This window comes from Clarias gariepinus, chromosome 17 (assembly GCF_024256425.1).
Source record: "Clarias gariepinus isolate MV-2021 ecotype Netherlands chromosome 17, CGAR_prim_01v2, whole genome shotgun sequence".
NCBI lineage: Eukaryota > Metazoa > Chordata > Actinopteri > Siluriformes > Clariidae > Clarias > Clarias gariepinus.
Genome location: NC_071116.1, coordinates 23,116,055 through 23,133,802, shown reverse-complemented (window position 1 = coordinate 23,133,802; position 17,748 = coordinate 23,116,055). Strand labels below are relative to the sequence as shown.

Genomic DNA, 17,748 nt, shown 5'->3' with positions numbered 1-17,748 from the left:
TTGGGAACGCCAATCAACCTAACCTGCATATCTTTGGACTGTGGGAGGAAACCGGAGTACCCAGAGGAAAAGAACGGGAAGAACATGCAAACTCCATGCACACAGAGACGGGAATCGAGCCTGGCTGGGAATCAAACCTGGACTACAGTACATCACCGTGTCGCCAACATTAACTAGTCATGACTTGAAATTTATTGGGTGGAGATGATGATGTCTTGTCCTCTGAATGGGTTTGACTCCTTGCGCTAGATCAGACAGGCATGATTTAATATAATGATAAGGAAATGTAAAACCCTGCCAGTGTTTGCTATAGCTATTCATTGCCACTAATTCATACTGAATATTATTTACCGAGAGAATTTTCTCATGTGATAATAACTGCTGTGTACATTCCTCCATCCGTGAAGCCAAGTATAAGCAATTTAACTCTGGGATTAAGTTCTTTGAATATTAAATCTTTAAATCTTGATACATTCCTGTTCAGGTAGGTTTAGAGATCAATATCTGGGTTTAGCGATTAATCATTCCTTTTTTTTTCAAGTTCTTTCAAATTTCACTTTTTCATTCATCACACTAGTAATTATATGCATTTCTTATAAGTGTAATTATAGTTACTAATATTCTTTAAGATTAATAATTAAATCTTAATCAAAAAGGATCTTTAGAACACTTTATAATGAATATAACTCCCATAATAGTTATTTTGAACTGTGCTCATTTTCAGGTCATAAGATGAGGGTGTGGTTATGCTCCATGCTCAGAATCCATACATGTACCTAAAGGGAGAAACACACTTACACACCCTAAATGGGGAAGTGTTAAATGTGTGTGCACGGCATGTGTACATTGAGTAATATCATGAAACTAAAACAGATTTACAAAACTTTTCCATGGCATGGATTGCACAAGGTGTTGGGAACATTTCTTTGAGACTCATTTTGAGAGGCAAGGCCCCACATTATTAACATATTACAATGTATATCTTAATGTATGTAATTTCATATTCAACAATATACTTCATAATATATTAAATTTCTATTTCTATAATAATCTATATGCTTATAGATTACACTGACAAAGTAAAAGTGTGTGCATAATTCTTAATAATGCACTAGGTTTCAATAATGTTTTAATAGGACAAATATATAAGTATAAATATAATGTTTTTTCTCTTCATTGCAATATTGCAATGAAGCTGCAATTATTGTATTGTAAATGTATTATTTAATATATTGCACTGTATAATCCTATCAGATCTGCAGCACTCTTTTACACCTGAGATGTTTCTCTGTCTCTCTTAAATCATCTGTTTGCTTTTGTTAATAAATAAATTGTTAAACAACACAATTAATTCCAGGGCACTACATAATATCAACAACAGGGGATTAACAACATAAAACTATAAACTAATCTCAAATATTCAGAAACATACATTTCTTGTAGAGTTAGAACACATGTCACTAGCGACATCTTGCTGTCAAATATGGTACTGCACCACAAATATAAGTTGCTTGCATTGTTATTTGCAATATACTGTATAATTAGCAGTGACATGTGATGAATGAATTTAGGAAAATATTTATTCATTCATCTTCTTCTTCTTCTTCTTGTTATTATTATTATGGGCAGTACAGTGACTTAGTGTTTAGGACTGTCGCCTCGCACTTCTAGGGTCTGGGTTCGTTTCCTGTCTTGTGCCTGTGGGCATGGAGTTCACATGTTCTCCCCATGCGTGGTGGGTTTCGTCCGAGTACTCCAGGTTTCCTCCCACAGTTGAAAGAAATGCAGATTAGGCTAATTGGCTTTCCAAAATTGGCCATAGTGTGTGAATGAGCGTCTGAGGGTGTTTATGTGTGTGTGTGTGTGTTTCCTGCGAGGGATTGGCGCCGGGGCCCCCTGCCACCCTGTATCCTGCGTACACAGGATAAAGTGGTATAGGCATGAGTTTAGCTATATGAGTGATTATTATTATAATGATAATTATTATAATTATTATTATATAACTGTAAATACTGAGAATATTTTGCCAACAATGCTATTAAGTATAAGGTGCTGCCTCATTTCTGTACACTATTGCCTGATCCAGAGTATTAGAGAGTTTACAGTCACACCCATTCCTGTTGGACCGTCTTTTCTCTCCTCCCCCTCGTTTGACTCTTTTGAACTTCCACTGAACTTCAAGACGTCCATTTCATTTCGGCTCGTCCCACTACACATCACAGCAGTACACTTCTTTCAGCATGAAGTAATGTAGAAAGCTGTCTGCATTAGAATGTTAGTGAGTGTGTGTAGGGTGTAAAAGATGGGCAGCGGTGTGGAGCAGAGCTGCTTCTGTGTCACTCTGAGCTTTCTGAAGGACGCTGAGGGAAACGATGGACTGCAAGTGTCCACAGAGAGACAGCATCAGGATCTCACACTGAGGGTCAAGAGAGAGACTGAGGACATCACCCTTACAGTAGAGGACGGTAAACATGGATACAGACTTTGTTCGTAAAAACAAATGTCAGCAATTTCCATTTCCATTGTTGTTTAATTTTTATTACACAAAGATCTATATGGGTAGATTTAGAGATTATCATGCTAAATTGCAAAAATATCAAGTTGAGAATTAGGATTTTATTGTGCATTTAGAAAAAAATATATATTTTTGGTAATATCTGAAAACTAGCTGCCTTTTATTTTTTTTTAATAATGCATTTACCAATAATGAGCTTTAATGTTTTATAGAATTCGGGTCAGTTTTGCTGATCATAATGAGAGATGACTTTATTTATATATATATATATATATATATATATATATATATATATATATATATATATATATATATATATATATAATAACAAGATTATTATTATTATGAGCACTTTTTACGGCAGTGCACACATCAAATCGAAAGTGTTTCCTGATTTTTATTTCTCTTTACATTGTAAAACAAAGCTGAAGGCGTCCAAAAATATACAATAATCTCCTTTGAACAGTTAAACAGTTTTGGTCTTGTTTTCCTGGGAAGGTTTTCATGAGAGCCAGTTTCATCATGGTGCTTGATGGGTTTTGCAAATGCACTTGACACAATACTGTTCTTGCAGGAACTATTCCAGAACTGTTGACATTCATGTCTTAAAATTTAAATATCCAGTATTTAAAGAAACTAAATCTTTAAACAAAAAATAACCATTATATTAGAAGTGTGTCCAAACTTTTGACTGGTTTTGTGTATCAAACAGCATCTCTTTGCCTATTTGTACAAAGCTAAGCATAAAACATCACTCTCAGACCTATTTCACATAATTATCATAAAAGCATGTTGCAGCTAATATGTATTAAAGCTAGTGTAGATGCAAATTTTTATTAATACTTGTTTTTTTATTTGAAAAATATGATTTCTGAAATAGTTTTATTTAAAAGGATAAACTAACACAATTGTCTGTACTGAAAAAAAATTAACATGTTCAATTCAACGTGACATATAAATACATTCTACTGAATTCTTTCCAAGAAATATAATCATATGCAGTAATATCAAATAAAATTTTTGTAAGCAAATGTAGGCAAATATATGATTTCATCGAGCATCACTTGAACACACACACACACATGTTTATTCACTCATTTTTTTATTGTATCCTGTCACTGAGCGTCCATAAGATAAAAAAAAAATTCATTATATAAGAAATTTAGAACTTTAAACCTTAGAGCTTAAAAAAGTGAAGGGATGTGTTCTGATTAGGACAATTTAATTAGAGTGATTATTAATTACTAATATACAGTACGATATAATGATCGTAAGAACTGTAATTTTTCTTGCCACTGTCGCTCGTATGGCAGCATGGTGGTGTAGTGATGAGCACTGTCACCTTGCACCTCCAGGTCCTGGGTTTGATTCCCATGTCTGGTCCGTGTGCAAGAGGTCGCCACATGCTTGTTTCCGCCCACAGTCCAAAAACATGCTAATTGGTGTAGAAATGGGAATAAATACATCAGTCACCGCTGGCCTCAACAATCCCTAGTTGGACTACAGAGGTTCATGGATGGATGGATTGTCACTTGTAGCACCAACTGAGACATCTTTTGCACCATTAATGGATTTTTCTCCTTAGAAAGTGCATGTAATGTACCTTGTATTAGAGTGTTTGTCTGAAAGTTATTTAACGGTAAAATACTGAACATTTCAATTGTTTACATTGAATCTTTTGGGTTTTTTTTTTTTTTAGGTCTGCTACATTTACATTATCATGTAACACAGTTACAATATATTTACTCTGGACTAAAAGGTACCACTCCAGTGACAATAAAAGCACATTTTAATACTTTTATTTGTACCGAGAATGTTTTGCATAAATTGTCTTCTTTTAATATATAACCGTACATGCAGTTAATAAAGACTGAGTATAAAATTGCTGGAATAATCCTTTAATGTTACCTACCCTACTATAATAACCCTGTTAAGCCTAGGTAGAGAGGAATAACCAGAGACATGGACAGGTAGACATGTGCCAGCTCTCTTTACTCGGCTGGTCTGCACAACCCTGAGTAACATTTATTTAGGCCCCACGAGGATTTTTTTCCTTTCTTTTTTAATCCAAACCTTTAAATAAAACAGCAAAAATGCTGGATTTTTAACGTTGATTAGCGGTGTGTGTGTGTGCCTGTGTGTGTGTGTGGTCCAGCTGCTATGTGTGCTGACAGCTCGTGAGGATTAACGGCACCGATGTGGAAGCTCAGAGGCCATACGCCGGTTCTGCTTGGCGAGCTCCAGTCTCGCGTGCACTGCTAGACTGTTTTCCTTTGCTACGGTACACTGCACCGCTCCTGGCGCACAGGATCAGATAGTGTGGCCATGTTCGGCACATACCTAATCCCATACTGAGGCTTAGGATATGAAGGGTTATGGACATCAGGTGTGCAGCTGGTGACCCAACTCCATCTCCCTTACACTTTTACTCAGTCCCGATCAGCTTCTAAAGTGTCTGACATTTCAGCTATTGTGTATAACGGTGAAGGAAGGAGAATAAAGGACTTGTGCCAGACCATATAGCCTGTCCATAAAAAGTTTACATTAAGGGACTTACCTGTCTTCACATTGTGAATTTAAAAGACCTATCTACTGTACAAGGTCCAGGAAAAAGAATCTCACTGTTGGTCCAGTATGCACTAATACAGAACACATTGGTTGCTTTCCTGCTCTTAAATAACCTGATTTATCAGTCCATAACCAGGATTTATAGATGTGGTCTGATGTTTATCATGTGCAGCGATACTGTAGGACATCTTCCCAGCTTATCTTCACAGGAGACTGATGTGGCCAGTGTTAACATACTGTGCATACTATCAAACTAAAACATAATGTGCATTAATAGGAGAATTTCATACTTTTTTACAGCAATTATGTCTGGATTTTCACTTGTTCTTTCTCTGTCTCTGGGGGTCTCCACGGTTTCTAATCAAAGCTAGGCTAGTTCTGCCTCTTGCCTAGCCATGCATCATTTGGTGAAAGATACACAACTACTCTGACCATGATTTTAAGCCAGTCTCAAAATTATAATCCATTTACCATGAAAATAGCATTATAGCAAATAGTATTTAACTATTTTTAAAAAAAAATGTTTTAAGTAGATTAAATTAAATCCATCACATAATTGTTCATAACATCACTTTTGTTCAACATTTCGATTTTAGCGCATTCCACTGCGCTCTCAGTTCTGGTATTTTTTTCTCGCTTACGTCGGACTGCTGTGGATATGCTTGCTCTAACAATCTGTGTTTTATATCAAACTTCCTGCAGGAAGACTAAGCATATATTGATTTGTCCATTCATCTTTGAAGGTTCAGTTTTCATAGTCTACTTACCTTTTTTTGGAGTAAGCCATGCTGTATTACACGTGTATTTGTGTTTCATGAGGATTTAAGCGTATTATAGGTGCATTATGGTTGGTTCTGTGTCTTCCGCATATTCTGTGTATATCTGGTAAATTATTGCATCGTTTGGTTCTGCTGAGTGATCCATATAGTCACGCCCACCTTTAAGAAAAATTTGTTATATTCGTCCAAAACAGTGCTGGATGCAAAAAAATCTGCTCATAAAGTCCCTTGGACTAAACGTTCTGATTTCATTTATGGCACAGATATAACTTCAGGCAAATACCAAAGGACTGGCAAAGTTTCATTTTATTCTGTCGAGCCTGTTTTACATAATGCTGTGACAAATTAGGCTGGACAGACATACCTATACACTGTATACATACATCAGACAAAGAGAATAGTTCCTGGTCCTCCAATGCATGAAATGCAAAGAAATCACTGAAGGAGCGAGTTCTGACCAATGTACAGACAAAACCAACTTTTTTCTTTATTTTGATTTTCCCCATGATTTCTTGTAGGTGATGGAGTCTGCGTCTTTAAGGTGTCCATTGTGAGGGAGGCAGAGTGTTGCCGAGTGGGGACTCAGTGTTTCCTCGTAACTGTCGGCTGTGTGAGCATCCTACTGCAGTTCAAGACACAGACAGGTATAGAGTATTCCTTATTATTATTTTCATTGCAAATTACTTACTTTATTTTTTATTCATGCTGTTAACAGTGCAAGATCATGCCAGTGTCGTACCTTGCTGGTGTACATAAAATGTTTTTGGTCCATTTCTTTGTGACTGAATCTAAATACAAAATCTACAGTATTTACAGAACTCATATAAGGAAGAACAATGATACTGTATCTGTCTATAAGTCCTTTTTTAAAAGTTTTTACACAAGAGTATTCTTCATTCTCAGGAGTTTCTTTTAGTTCCTGATGTCTAAGCCCTGCTTTAACATGTCCGAGAAATCTTACACCATCCGGGTGTTTGGCATGTTTCCTGAATGAGTCTGTAGAAGGTCTTGCAGAAATTAGATATCCTGATCTTATCCAAAAAATCAATTATTTCCCCCAAATCTAGAGTTTCAGACCTTCTACAGATCAATAAGGGCGTGGATTGACAGTGGGAGAGAGGCGTCTGCATTCGACCAGAGAACAGAGAGCTCATCTGCCCTCCAATACTTCCAGGTGACATCCAGCATTCAGATTCAACAGTGTGTAAGAAATCATTACACAGCAGCAAATAAGTCTCCAAAGTCCTATAAATGAATATGTTTGAAAAATGTGCACATTTTCCTCTTTAGCCTAAATGTAGGAGCCATATGTACCAAAGCATATGTCGGCTAGGTAAAGCTAAGGTAGTTATTGTACACAGAAGTTGTATTTACCAATACCAGTACAATTTGTATTTAACAGAGCCAGATTATTCTAACTCACACTCTGACTTACACACATTTTTTATACTACTTCTCTTATGCAGGGTCACTAGAGGCCTGGAGCTTAAATTAAGGGACTAAGGGCATTAGGCAGGGGTGTACCCTGAACAGAGTGCCAGTCAATCACAGGGCACAAGCATAAACAGACGCTCACTCACACTCGCACTTCAAGCCAATTAACTTAATCTGCATCTCTTTGGATTTTGGGAGGAAACCCGGAGGAAACCCACTATCGGAAAAATATGAAAGTAGGACTCGACCTTGGAGGTCTGAGGCCACAGTGATAACAACTACTCCACTGTCTCGCCTTACATTAATCTCTGTTAAGAAATATAGCAACCATCCATAATAATATCATTATAATTATTTTATCATGGTTATGCTACAAAAACTTTTTTTAATCCTTATCACTTTTATCACAATTCTGTTCGGAAATGTTGGGAAGTGCCATATGGATCAATAACAAAATTAGTGACCTTGGTTCGGTTCCCGCCTCGGGGTCTGTGTGCATGGAGTTTGCATGTTCTCCCTGTGCTTCTTGGTTTTTTTGGTGTACTCTGGTTTCCTTCCAAAGTCCAAAGACATGCAAATTAGGCTAACTGGCGTTCCCAAATTGCATGTTGCCCAGAGGTTCAACCACGGTTATGGGAATAATTACAGTGGTCAAAATTGGTCCCTAGTTGGACTACAGAGTATTCTAGATGGATGGATGAGATGGCCACTACAATGGTTTTTAGCTCAACCATCCATAAACACATAAACAAGCCTGTTTCAGACACCCAGCATGGTTTATTTGATGATTTTTGCATGCTGTACACTAGAACTGTTTTTTATTTTTTTTATTTTTTTTTTAAGTTAAGCAATTATCCTCATGACATTCAAGTCATCCTGAAGCTCACGGAGCAAACTTTTACAACTTTATGTATATATTTTTAATCAAGTTAAAGGAGAATGGGGAAATTGTGTAAATTCATTTTATGGCCTCGCTCAAATAATTTACAAGAATCCATTTCTAATGGTAATATAGAGAATATATACTATAATTATTCTATTTTTATTTACTCTTCACAGTTTTATGGCTGTCTTTCGCAGCAGCAGAACATGCTTCAGGATTACCTGAGAACGGCCACATACCAAAAAGCCATTTTACTGAACGACCTTGACTTCAGAGACAAAGTGAGCTGGTCAGCGAAACCACTTCTGATCATTTCGGCCTTTTTTTAAAAATTTGTTCAGATATTTACCATCATCTCTCTTTGTACAGGTGGTGCTCGACGTCGGCTGCGGAACAGGGATTTTGTCCTTTTTTGCCATGCAGGCTGGAGCTAGGAAAGTGTACGCAGTGGAGGCCAGTTCAGTGGCCAAATATGCAGAAGTACTCACACCGCATTCATCACGTCACTCTATATGTCTCTTCATTCTGCCTCCGTCTCCATCAGAAAGCTTAAGAACGCTTAAGAATGTGCTCTTTGCTAATGTGTCATCTTCGATGTCTCAATGTCTTTCAGCATGCAGTGAGATCATGAGTGTTCGTGGCAATCGCGGTCATGTTCACACGGGATAAATCACTCAGTGCTGTGAAAATAAGTTGTCGCACATAGTTCCGTTTGAGGTCAAGGTGATCGATCTGGGGAAAACATCTAACACGTGCAAGGCTAAAAGAGCTGCTTTGTGCCTGACTTGAAAGCATGACATTCTGAACACTTAATGGCTTATGGACTGATCTGGTATTTGGATATGGAGTGTGTGTGTGTGTGTGTGTGTGTGTGGGATATGAAGGGGTGGGTGGAGGAAATGAAAGGAAGCATATTTTCATGGATGGAAGGATGCTTGCTCCACAGTCAGGCATAGTTTAAACTTAATTTTTTGCTGAATTTTCATTGGTAACAGTTTTAAAATACAACCAGATGTGTTTCGTGTCATTTCCAGCACACTGCAAAAAATCTGCCAAGTACAGATTTGAAGTGTAAGCTTAATTTTCATCTTTGTTTAGAAAAATCGCAATAAAGGTGCACTTTGTTATCTTAAGTGATCATTATCAGCAGAGCTTACATTTTTGCCCGTGTTGCTGCATGCACCTTAAATGATCTGTAACAGTACGTGTGTGTGTGTGTTAAAGAAGGAAAGATTGTAAAAAAAAAAAAAAAAAGTAAGAAACAAAACTTTAATATAAACTAATGGCAAGTAAAAGTGTGTCTGACAGTGATTGACTGAGGTATTTATATGATGTAGGTACTAGTGAGGAGTAACGGCTTGGCAGATAGGATCATCGTGCTTCCTGGGAAGATTGAAGAGGTGTCCTGTCCTGAGAAAGTGGACATCATCATCTCGGAACCCATCGGCTATATGCTGCTCAATGAAAGGATGCTGGAGAGCTATTTACACTCCAAAAAATGGTTGAAGCCTAAAGGTTTGTGAAGGTGTACCATAAAGGACACCAAAATAAGTTCTGATTACTGAATGGATTTCAACAGTACCGTAAAGTTAGCATTCATTCCTATTTATTTCACTGTATCTCACTTCCTTCATGAGTTCATGCAATTGTCCAGTCAGCAGAGGTAGGTAGAGTAGACAAAAAATCTACTCAAGTAAGAGAAGCCGTACTTCAAAATAATATTACTTAAGTAGAAGTAAAAAGTAGTCATCCAAAATATAACTATTAGGTAGGAGTAAAAAAGTATTTGGTAAAAAGTGCACAAATGCAACTGTGGTTTGATATAACTGTATTCCCCTACAGGGCTCTATCCTAAAGATAGTGGATTGTTAATATGTCTGGCTGTCTGGATATATAATAGACACCTCAAAATTGTTCCCCACTCATATTCCTCTTGGACATAAGGGTAAACCATATAAACACGTTGTTTGAGGTCTCGGGAGAATAGAGTAAATTGACCGATAGCGCCATCTGCTGTTTTGGAAGAGGAAGTTGCTCCATTGCATTTGTGAGAAAATAGGTTGGGTGCATTTGTGAGAAAGTTGATTTTTTTTCTTTGCAAAGCAGATTGTGTTTATTTGTTACATTTTGGCACATAATTAACTCCATATTCGGGCCTCCCGACTGAATGGTAGTAGCCTTAATGTGCAAGCCCCCTAGTGACGGGGAGGAAATGGCCAGGACTAAATTAGGAAGAAAAATCGGAAATTTTAAAAAATATATATTAAAAAAAGCCAGACAAAATGATGAAATAATGTACAGATTCTGGCATTTCCAAATAATAAAATTAATAATGTTCATGCTTCATGGACATGTTTCCTTCACTGTTTACCACCACAGCTAGAAGATATGACTACATGTGGTTATTGTTACTGTGGCTGATTGGTCAAACGGAGTCATGTGATTGTTGTTGCTACATCTGATTGGTGAAAACACAGTCACGTGGTAGATCCACCTGCTGCATTTCTCTGACAAAAATTTAAACTATCTAATGTGTAGTACAAATGGTTAGAAAAGTAACGACTCATTTTAGAATCGTTTTGAATCATTTTAGTGACTCGGTTCTTTGAATCTTGTTCATCATTAAGTTCATTTCGTTCTTTTGATCAAAAATAAAATAAAATGTTACATTTTCAATAAAAAGACCCCAATACGTCTACATACACATATTTTAGCTATAGTTCCAGTAATGAAAATATTACAATGAAGCTGAGGACATACAGTATAATAATAAACAGAATAAGTAGCTCACCTCTCATATCTTCCAGTCTGAGTCGTTCGTTATTTTAAATCTATTGCACCGAATAGCGTCTATGGGAGTCACGTGACAAAAGAACGAACGACTCGGAGTAGAAGAGTCATTGAGAGAATTGCTTAATTCTGCTAAGCCTAATATTAATTTATTTATTGTTTTGGTAAGGTATGATGTTCCCCACCTTCAGCGACATCCACCTGGCCCCTTTCACAGACGAGCAGCTTTACCTGGAGCACCATGCACGCTCCAACTTCTGGTAAACACTTTTCTTACCGTCGCAACATTTTATCTTCATAGACTTGTAATGAAATGAGGTGATGACATGAGATGGGGGAAAAAAGATCTAAAAAGTATGCAGTTTGAGTGTCAAGACTTGCACAATTGTTATTTCTGATGCATTCATATGATAATGTATAAAATGGGACTTGCACCAAATGCCGCAACATTTTTGTCATCAAAATATCTTTAGCTTGGAGACATTTCGAGTTTTAAAGTACAGAATTTGCACATACACTCAGTCGCAAGTAAATATATTGTAGAATATACAAGGGGCACTTTGGATTGGGCTGAATAACAGGATGTAGTTATGAGAGTTAAACCTTAAAATCTTTATTTCTCTGCCTGGTCCATATCTGAAACGCTGGCCTCCCAGGAACTCCTTCAATAATTCAAAATTGCTTTGATCGAGATCAGGATTAAAGGAAGGATGTGGCAATAACTCCCTGTAATGTTCAAGTGCTGTCAAATGATTTGTCCCACAGACAGATGCATTCGGGTTTGTCATTCATGCATTCTAGGACCTGCTTCAAAACGTTAACACCATTCACATGTTTTGTTGAATCTTATCACCATACTGTGTTTGAAGTCTTTTTTAAATCAAGACTGCATTTACGTACTAGAAATGTCCTCCCAAGTCCCGGTTTGACTTGAACGACCCCTTGTAAATACAAAAGCCTGCTTTTGGAAGCCGTAAAGATGACCTGAATAAGTTTATGCTCATATTCATACATTCCTCCCCTCCATGGATGATGTGTTGAACAGAAATACCACTGTCTTAACAGAGCATACTTGACCCTTCCTCACCCTCACAGTCCCTCATGCCTCCAGCACATATTCCTGGTTTCTTCTAAATGTTTATAGTCTCTTCCATGGTTTATTTGATGTCTCCCAAGGGCCTGGAGTTGGCCATCACAGTAAAACGGCAGTGGGCCCACAACCCACAGCTCATATTTTGTTCAAGCATGATGCTGTGACCCATACCAAAGCGGCTTCCTGCTGCTGTACGCTCCAGCAGAGTCCAATTCTGACTCATAGCAAAGAGACAGCGTGTCCACTGCATCTCTGTTTCTTTTTGCTCCAACGATGGAGTTAACCAAGCAAAGTGCGAGGCGGGTGGCTCTGGTTATCTGGAGAAAATTATTTGCCTTTCTGGATATAACATATTTTTGGAATCTGGCTTTTTGATGATGTGAATGCAAACTAGTTTCATCATGTTTTTTTTTTTGTTTATCAAATGATCCAGTTGATATCAATCATATCACCATTTTATCTTGTTTAATGGATGACATATTGTTATGGTTCTATCAGCGCTTTCCTCAGTATGCACATGTTGGCATAATCAGACCGTAATCAGATATTAGGGGATTCTGCCCAAGCAGGCCGCTGCATCAACACTGTGGAAAAGAATACCTTTCAAGTAAAATGGTACAAAGTACACAAAGTAAAGCACTGTATCTAATATTTATTCTTATAGCATTATGTTAAAACAAATATAAGATATGTTTAGACAAATTTCAAACTTTTTTTTAAAATACAAATTCCATCATTTATTGCTAGAACAAAAAAAATGTTTGAGATTTAACTAAGAAAAAAAAAAATTATAAATTAGGGATAATAGTCATATATTTATGTTTTTAGTATAATCTCAGGTGGCTGAAGATGACCTGAATAAGTTCATACTTATGGTGGGTTTCCTACGGGTACTCCAGTTTCCTCCCACAGTCCAAAGACATACAGATTAGGCTGATTGATGTTCCCAAATTTCCCGTAGTGTGTGAATGAGCATGTTTATGTGTGTACTGTATGTGTACAGGGTGTACCCCGCTGTGTGCCCTACAGTAAGTTTTAGGCTCTAGGCCCCCCGTGACCCAGTATACAGAATAAAGCGGTATAGATGATGAGTGAGTGAGAGAATAATCTCAGAATTGCATAAACTTGACTTGTTAAACCTGTTTAGATCTATTTTATCTTATACCCATTTACTTGATCTTGGTGTTTCTTTTTCTTTCAGTTCTCACATCTCATTTTTCCTCTAAAACACTGTAGTATATAATTTATCAGCAGTGGTTAAGAAGAGATCCTGATTAAACCTGTTGTCCATTTTTCTTTTTAAAGAATTGGCTTCATGAAGATGTAATAAAGTTAAAAGAATTGATATCATGTCAATGTTTTATTAAATATGAGTCTGCTTCTCATTAGAGGTTTCCTTTGCTTCACTGGTGCTTTGACTTCCTATAAATGTGTCCATGTCTGAATGTGGAACAAGTGGTGAAAGACAAGTCATCAGATCGTATTATTATCTTTTCCATTGCTTGCCGGTCTGGGCTTTTGGGCTGCTTTAACCAAGCTGTATGTCTTTCAGCACTGCTATTTCAGCCCTGCTATTTCCTGTCAATTTGCAGCTTTACAATGGACAGAGATTTAGGCTGTAAAGATACTTGACTTTATTTGAGGAATTGCTTCAGGACTGTTCCTCACAGTATTACATAACTGAGCACATAGTGTTGATCACTTTTAATTTTCAGTCCTCAATTGATCAAATATTTTTACATTTATTTAGACTTGCCTCTAATGTGTTAATTGTTATTATAAAAAGGGAATAAATATTTCCTCAGGCTTCAGACCTCTTTCTACGGAGTGAACCTGAGTGGACTCCATCCTGCAGCCATGGACGAGTTCTTCAAACAGCCAATTGTGGTTTGTCTCCACATTCCTCATTCGTATCTCACTGTTTTTGTTTGTCTAAAAAAAAAAAAAAATTTTTATTGACGTTCCCACTTTTTTCAGGACACATTTGAAACTCAGATTCTGATGGCCAGGTCTGTGAAACACAGCATTAACTTTATGGAAGCGAAAGAAGAGGACTTGTACAGGTATAGAGTTATTGAGTACTTGCTTAAGCATGCTTGCAAATAAAATGTTAATGTGTGGCTCTGTGGTTCTACAGGATAGAAATTCCATTCGTCTTCAAAGTCATGCAGTCAGGACTGATTCATGGACTTGCGTTCTGGTTCGACGTGGCGTTTGTAGGATCAAGGTGAGAAGTAAGATATTCACCTGATGTGAACTGATTATGTTGTCGGGTATAATGTCTAACCTAAGGATATCTGCTGTACTTTAAAAGGACAACAGTGTGGCTGTCCACTGCACCACATGAGCCCCTGTCTCACTGGTATCAGGTCCGATGTCTCCTACAGACACCTCTTTTTGCCAAACTAGGCCAGACATTGTCTGGACGGGTTCTTCTGATTGCCAACAAGAGGTAATACTACTAAAGATACTGTACATTGGTTTAATAACCAGCCGTGATGCTTTTCTCTAAACATTGTGAAAATTACGCTGTACTGTACCATTTTTATTATTTGACAGACAGAGCTATGACATTCATATCACAGCTGTAATTGATGAGTCTGGCTTTAAATCTGGCAACACCTTGGACCTGAAAAATCCCTTCTTCCGGTAGGCATCACATTGATTCCAACCACACACACACACACACACGCACACACACACACACACACACACACACACACACACACACACACACACACACACACACACACAAACGTTTTAATTACACGAGAGTAACAATGAAGCAGAAGTGATGCTGGTAATTTAGAAATATATATATATATATAAAACAGGTATAAAAACTAATATATATATATATATATATATATATATATATATATATATATATATATATATATATATATCCCCATGTATAGATTTGTCCATACTTTTAATTATACAATGACAAATGTAGATGGAATATTTTTATTAAAGGCATTATATTGGGCATTATAGCTAATAAAATTATTTTTAGGGTTGATATCAGTTATCAGTATATCAATATAGCCATTTTTTCCATTTTTTGTTTTTCAAGGAACCAATGAGGTAGAGGAAATTTAAAAAAGCAAAAACTATTGTAGTGTTTATTGTTTTTTATTTTTTACTCTTGGAAAATTGAGTCTTATAACTCAAAATAATTGCAGCTAAATAGCTTCAGACCATATAAATGGTATATAACAAACGTTAACTTTTAGAATATTTTTTAAATTATTTTTTGAGTTTTGAAAGTGTGTATGTACAGCGTATAAATAAAACATAACACTGTTTTAAAAAACTGAAATTATATGATGGGCAATTAAGTTGAACCAGGACTTGTGATTGAACCTGATTGACATTTACAGAAGACGTCAAGCACAGTACAGAACAACATTTAAATGGTGCAAAAGGCCGTATACCTGTGAATGGCGATCTCCACTGAGGTGGCTTAGAGTCTTACTGCAGTCATAACTGTGGACATTCAACAAGTGAAACGCCTGATCCTTGAAAATCAATGGATAACAGAAAGTTTTCTGGGTGTTATAGCCACACCCACCATACAGTCCTGACCACGCTCCAAGCCATTTCCACATGTTTGGGTCATTAAAGGAGATCCTGGGAGGCCAGCTTTTAAGATTTAAAGCAGGAAGTGAAAAAGTAGAAAACTTTCTACCTTGATGGTATCCAAGAACTGGGATGAGTGCATTAGTGTAGCGGATTTGATTCTCATATCTGTGTGCTGTTATTCTGCATAATCACAGTCAAAATCCCAGTTTGACTTGAACGCACCTCATACTTTTTGAAAGAACAATTTAAAATGTCCTACTTGTGTGTAGCAATGCTGCCTAACACAGAACTTTACTGCTACCTAGTGGTGAAGTTTGTCATATGAAAACTCATACATTGTTTGTCTGATGAAAACTATTGTTATTTTATGAGGGCTGCATTAGTAAGTCAGTGGTAATATATTACATACATTATACGCAGCCTGTATGCATTCATTACATACGTCTGTATGCGCTTGCCTGTTTAGGGTGCCAGGGTGGCTGCAGATGTAAAGAGCATTAAGTGAGGATTGGCAGAGTAGTCAGTGGCACAGTGGCTGGAGTTGGCTGGGTAACGTGAAGAAATGTGAAGCTGCAGAGGTAGTTAAAAAAATAAAAACCTTATAATAATTTATATGACTGACCTAACAGCTTTTTATAAGAACATAAAGATAAAATTAAACCGCTGGAGAGCATAGAGTACGTGTGGTGGCCTGGGAAAACCCTTACCATAGTCATTTTTAAAAATGCAATAATGTGCTATTTTTTATAAGGCTATAAAATTACAGACTTTATAGAACTACATACGCTCCAGATTAGATGCTAACATTAAATTATTTAACGTGCTAAATAGTAAAAACACCAGTTCCACTAAATCTCATTTTGCAAAATGAATGAATTTCAAAAGACACTTTTACATTAATAACCGAATATTCTTATGGAAAAAACAAACATTAGAGCAATTACATTAGGAATAAGAGGTTTATAGATATTGTTCATGTAGAATAGTTTTAATGCCTTAAAGTTTAAGTGAATATTAAAGTATTTAGTTAGTTAAAATTCTGTGTATAACATAAGAAAAATAAATACATTAAACTAATTTGAAATGTTTTTAATGTAGGGTGAATAGTGGTAAAGTGGGACACTTTTTGAAAATGGTTGTTAAATATGATGTGCCACACCCTGGAAGTGATGTCATAGCCACAGATTTATTATTATTTTTTTTTAAATATACTTACACATACTTGCTAATGATGAACTCATTGTGGATTTTTAGTAATAAAAACATATCCATGCAAAGATATTAATTATTAAGCTTAACTGTCCCACTTTACTACTATTCACCCTACATATTTTTCTTGATCCTTGTGAATGTTTCTAAAATGTGTGATCAGGGATCTTTATAATACTTGGGGTAGAAACATGGCTGTCACAAAAGAACATGATGCAAGCACCTTTCCTGTTATATTAAACTTTCAATCTTATAGTACAAGGTATAGTACAAGTACACAGATATACCAGGGACTAAGTTACGGTCATACTATCTCATTTATTAATTAAATGAGGATGGGTTCCCTGTTGATTCTGGTTCCTCTCAAGGTTTCTTTCTCTTGCCATCTCAGGGCGTTTGTCCTTGCTACCGTCGTTAGGGAGAAACCTATAGTTAGTACATTTTTCCTGTACATAACTGTATACAAAAATTATTTTAACAAACAAGGAAAAAGCGAACAAATGAGAAAAATCTGATATTTAAGGGTTGTTCTTGTAGACTATTTGAGATTCAAGTGGTCGTGTTGAAAACAATTGTGTATCAGTTAATATTATGGTGGTCTGGGGTCTTGTTAAAAATGTATTTCTCTCTCTTTCTCTCTCTCTCTCTCTCTCTCTTTCCACTCACAGGTATGCTTGACTCACAGTTTGATGCTGGGACAATCTGCTCCAAAATCCTCACTCAGTCCTACAAATACCCCGTATATGCCTGGACAATCACTTATAATACTCATAATTTAAGTCTGTAAGAGCTGTTTGTACCTTATCAAGTCTTTATCTCAAAAAACTGTTTTAGTGAAACTTAAACACAAATAAAAAACATTTTTATGTAATAAAGAACTACTGAATTATTT

The 17,748-nt window shown here is 36.5% G+C and overlaps 1 protein-coding gene across 5 annotated transcripts; it reads left to right on the top strand.

The window, feature by feature from the left end:
- Positions 1 to 2,190: 2,190 nt before the first annotated feature.
- carm1l (coactivator-associated arginine methyltransferase 1, like) lies at positions 2,191 to 17,700 on the top strand. 5 transcript variants are annotated; one of them, XM_053475814.1, is made up of 13 exons: positions 2,191 to 2,465; positions 6,381 to 6,506; positions 6,930 to 7,036; positions 8,377 to 8,460; positions 8,549 to 8,659; positions 9,517 to 9,694; positions 11,139 to 11,229; positions 13,868 to 13,949; positions 14,040 to 14,125; positions 14,200 to 14,289; positions 14,377 to 14,514; positions 14,622 to 14,711; positions 17,525 to 17,700. In XM_053475814.1, exons 1-13 carry the CDS (start codon positions 2,303 to 2,305, stop codon positions 17,532 to 17,534), a joined length of 1,356 nt encoding a protein of 451 aa, XP_053331789.1. In that variant the 5' UTR covers positions 2,191 to 2,302; the 3' UTR covers positions 17,535 to 17,700. The 5 variants fall into 5 exon arrangements, with proteins under 5 accessions (XP_053331789.1, XP_053331788.1, XP_053331787.1 ...); XM_053475813.1 differs by having other exon boundaries at positions 8,356 to 8,460; XM_053475812.1 differs by having other exon boundaries at positions 6,930 to 7,066.
- Positions 17,701 to 17,748: the final 48 nt, after the last annotated feature.

What these genes read in the sequence shown, in the direction of transcription:
- carm1l (XM_053475811.1), top strand. Translation starts at nt 2,303, where the DNA reads ATGGGCAGCGGTGTGGAGCAGAGCTGCTTCTGTGTCACTCTGAGCTTT. An exon ending in GCAGTTCAAGACACAGACAG is followed by an intron (nt 6,507 to 6,929) that starts GTATAGAGTATT and finishes CCCCAAATCTAG; the next exon opens with AGTTTCAGACCTTCTACAGA. An exon ending in TCTTCAAACAGCCAATTGTG is followed by an intron (nt 13,950 to 14,039) that starts GTTTGTCTCCAC and finishes CACTTTTTTCAG; the next exon opens with GACACATTTGAAACTCAGAT.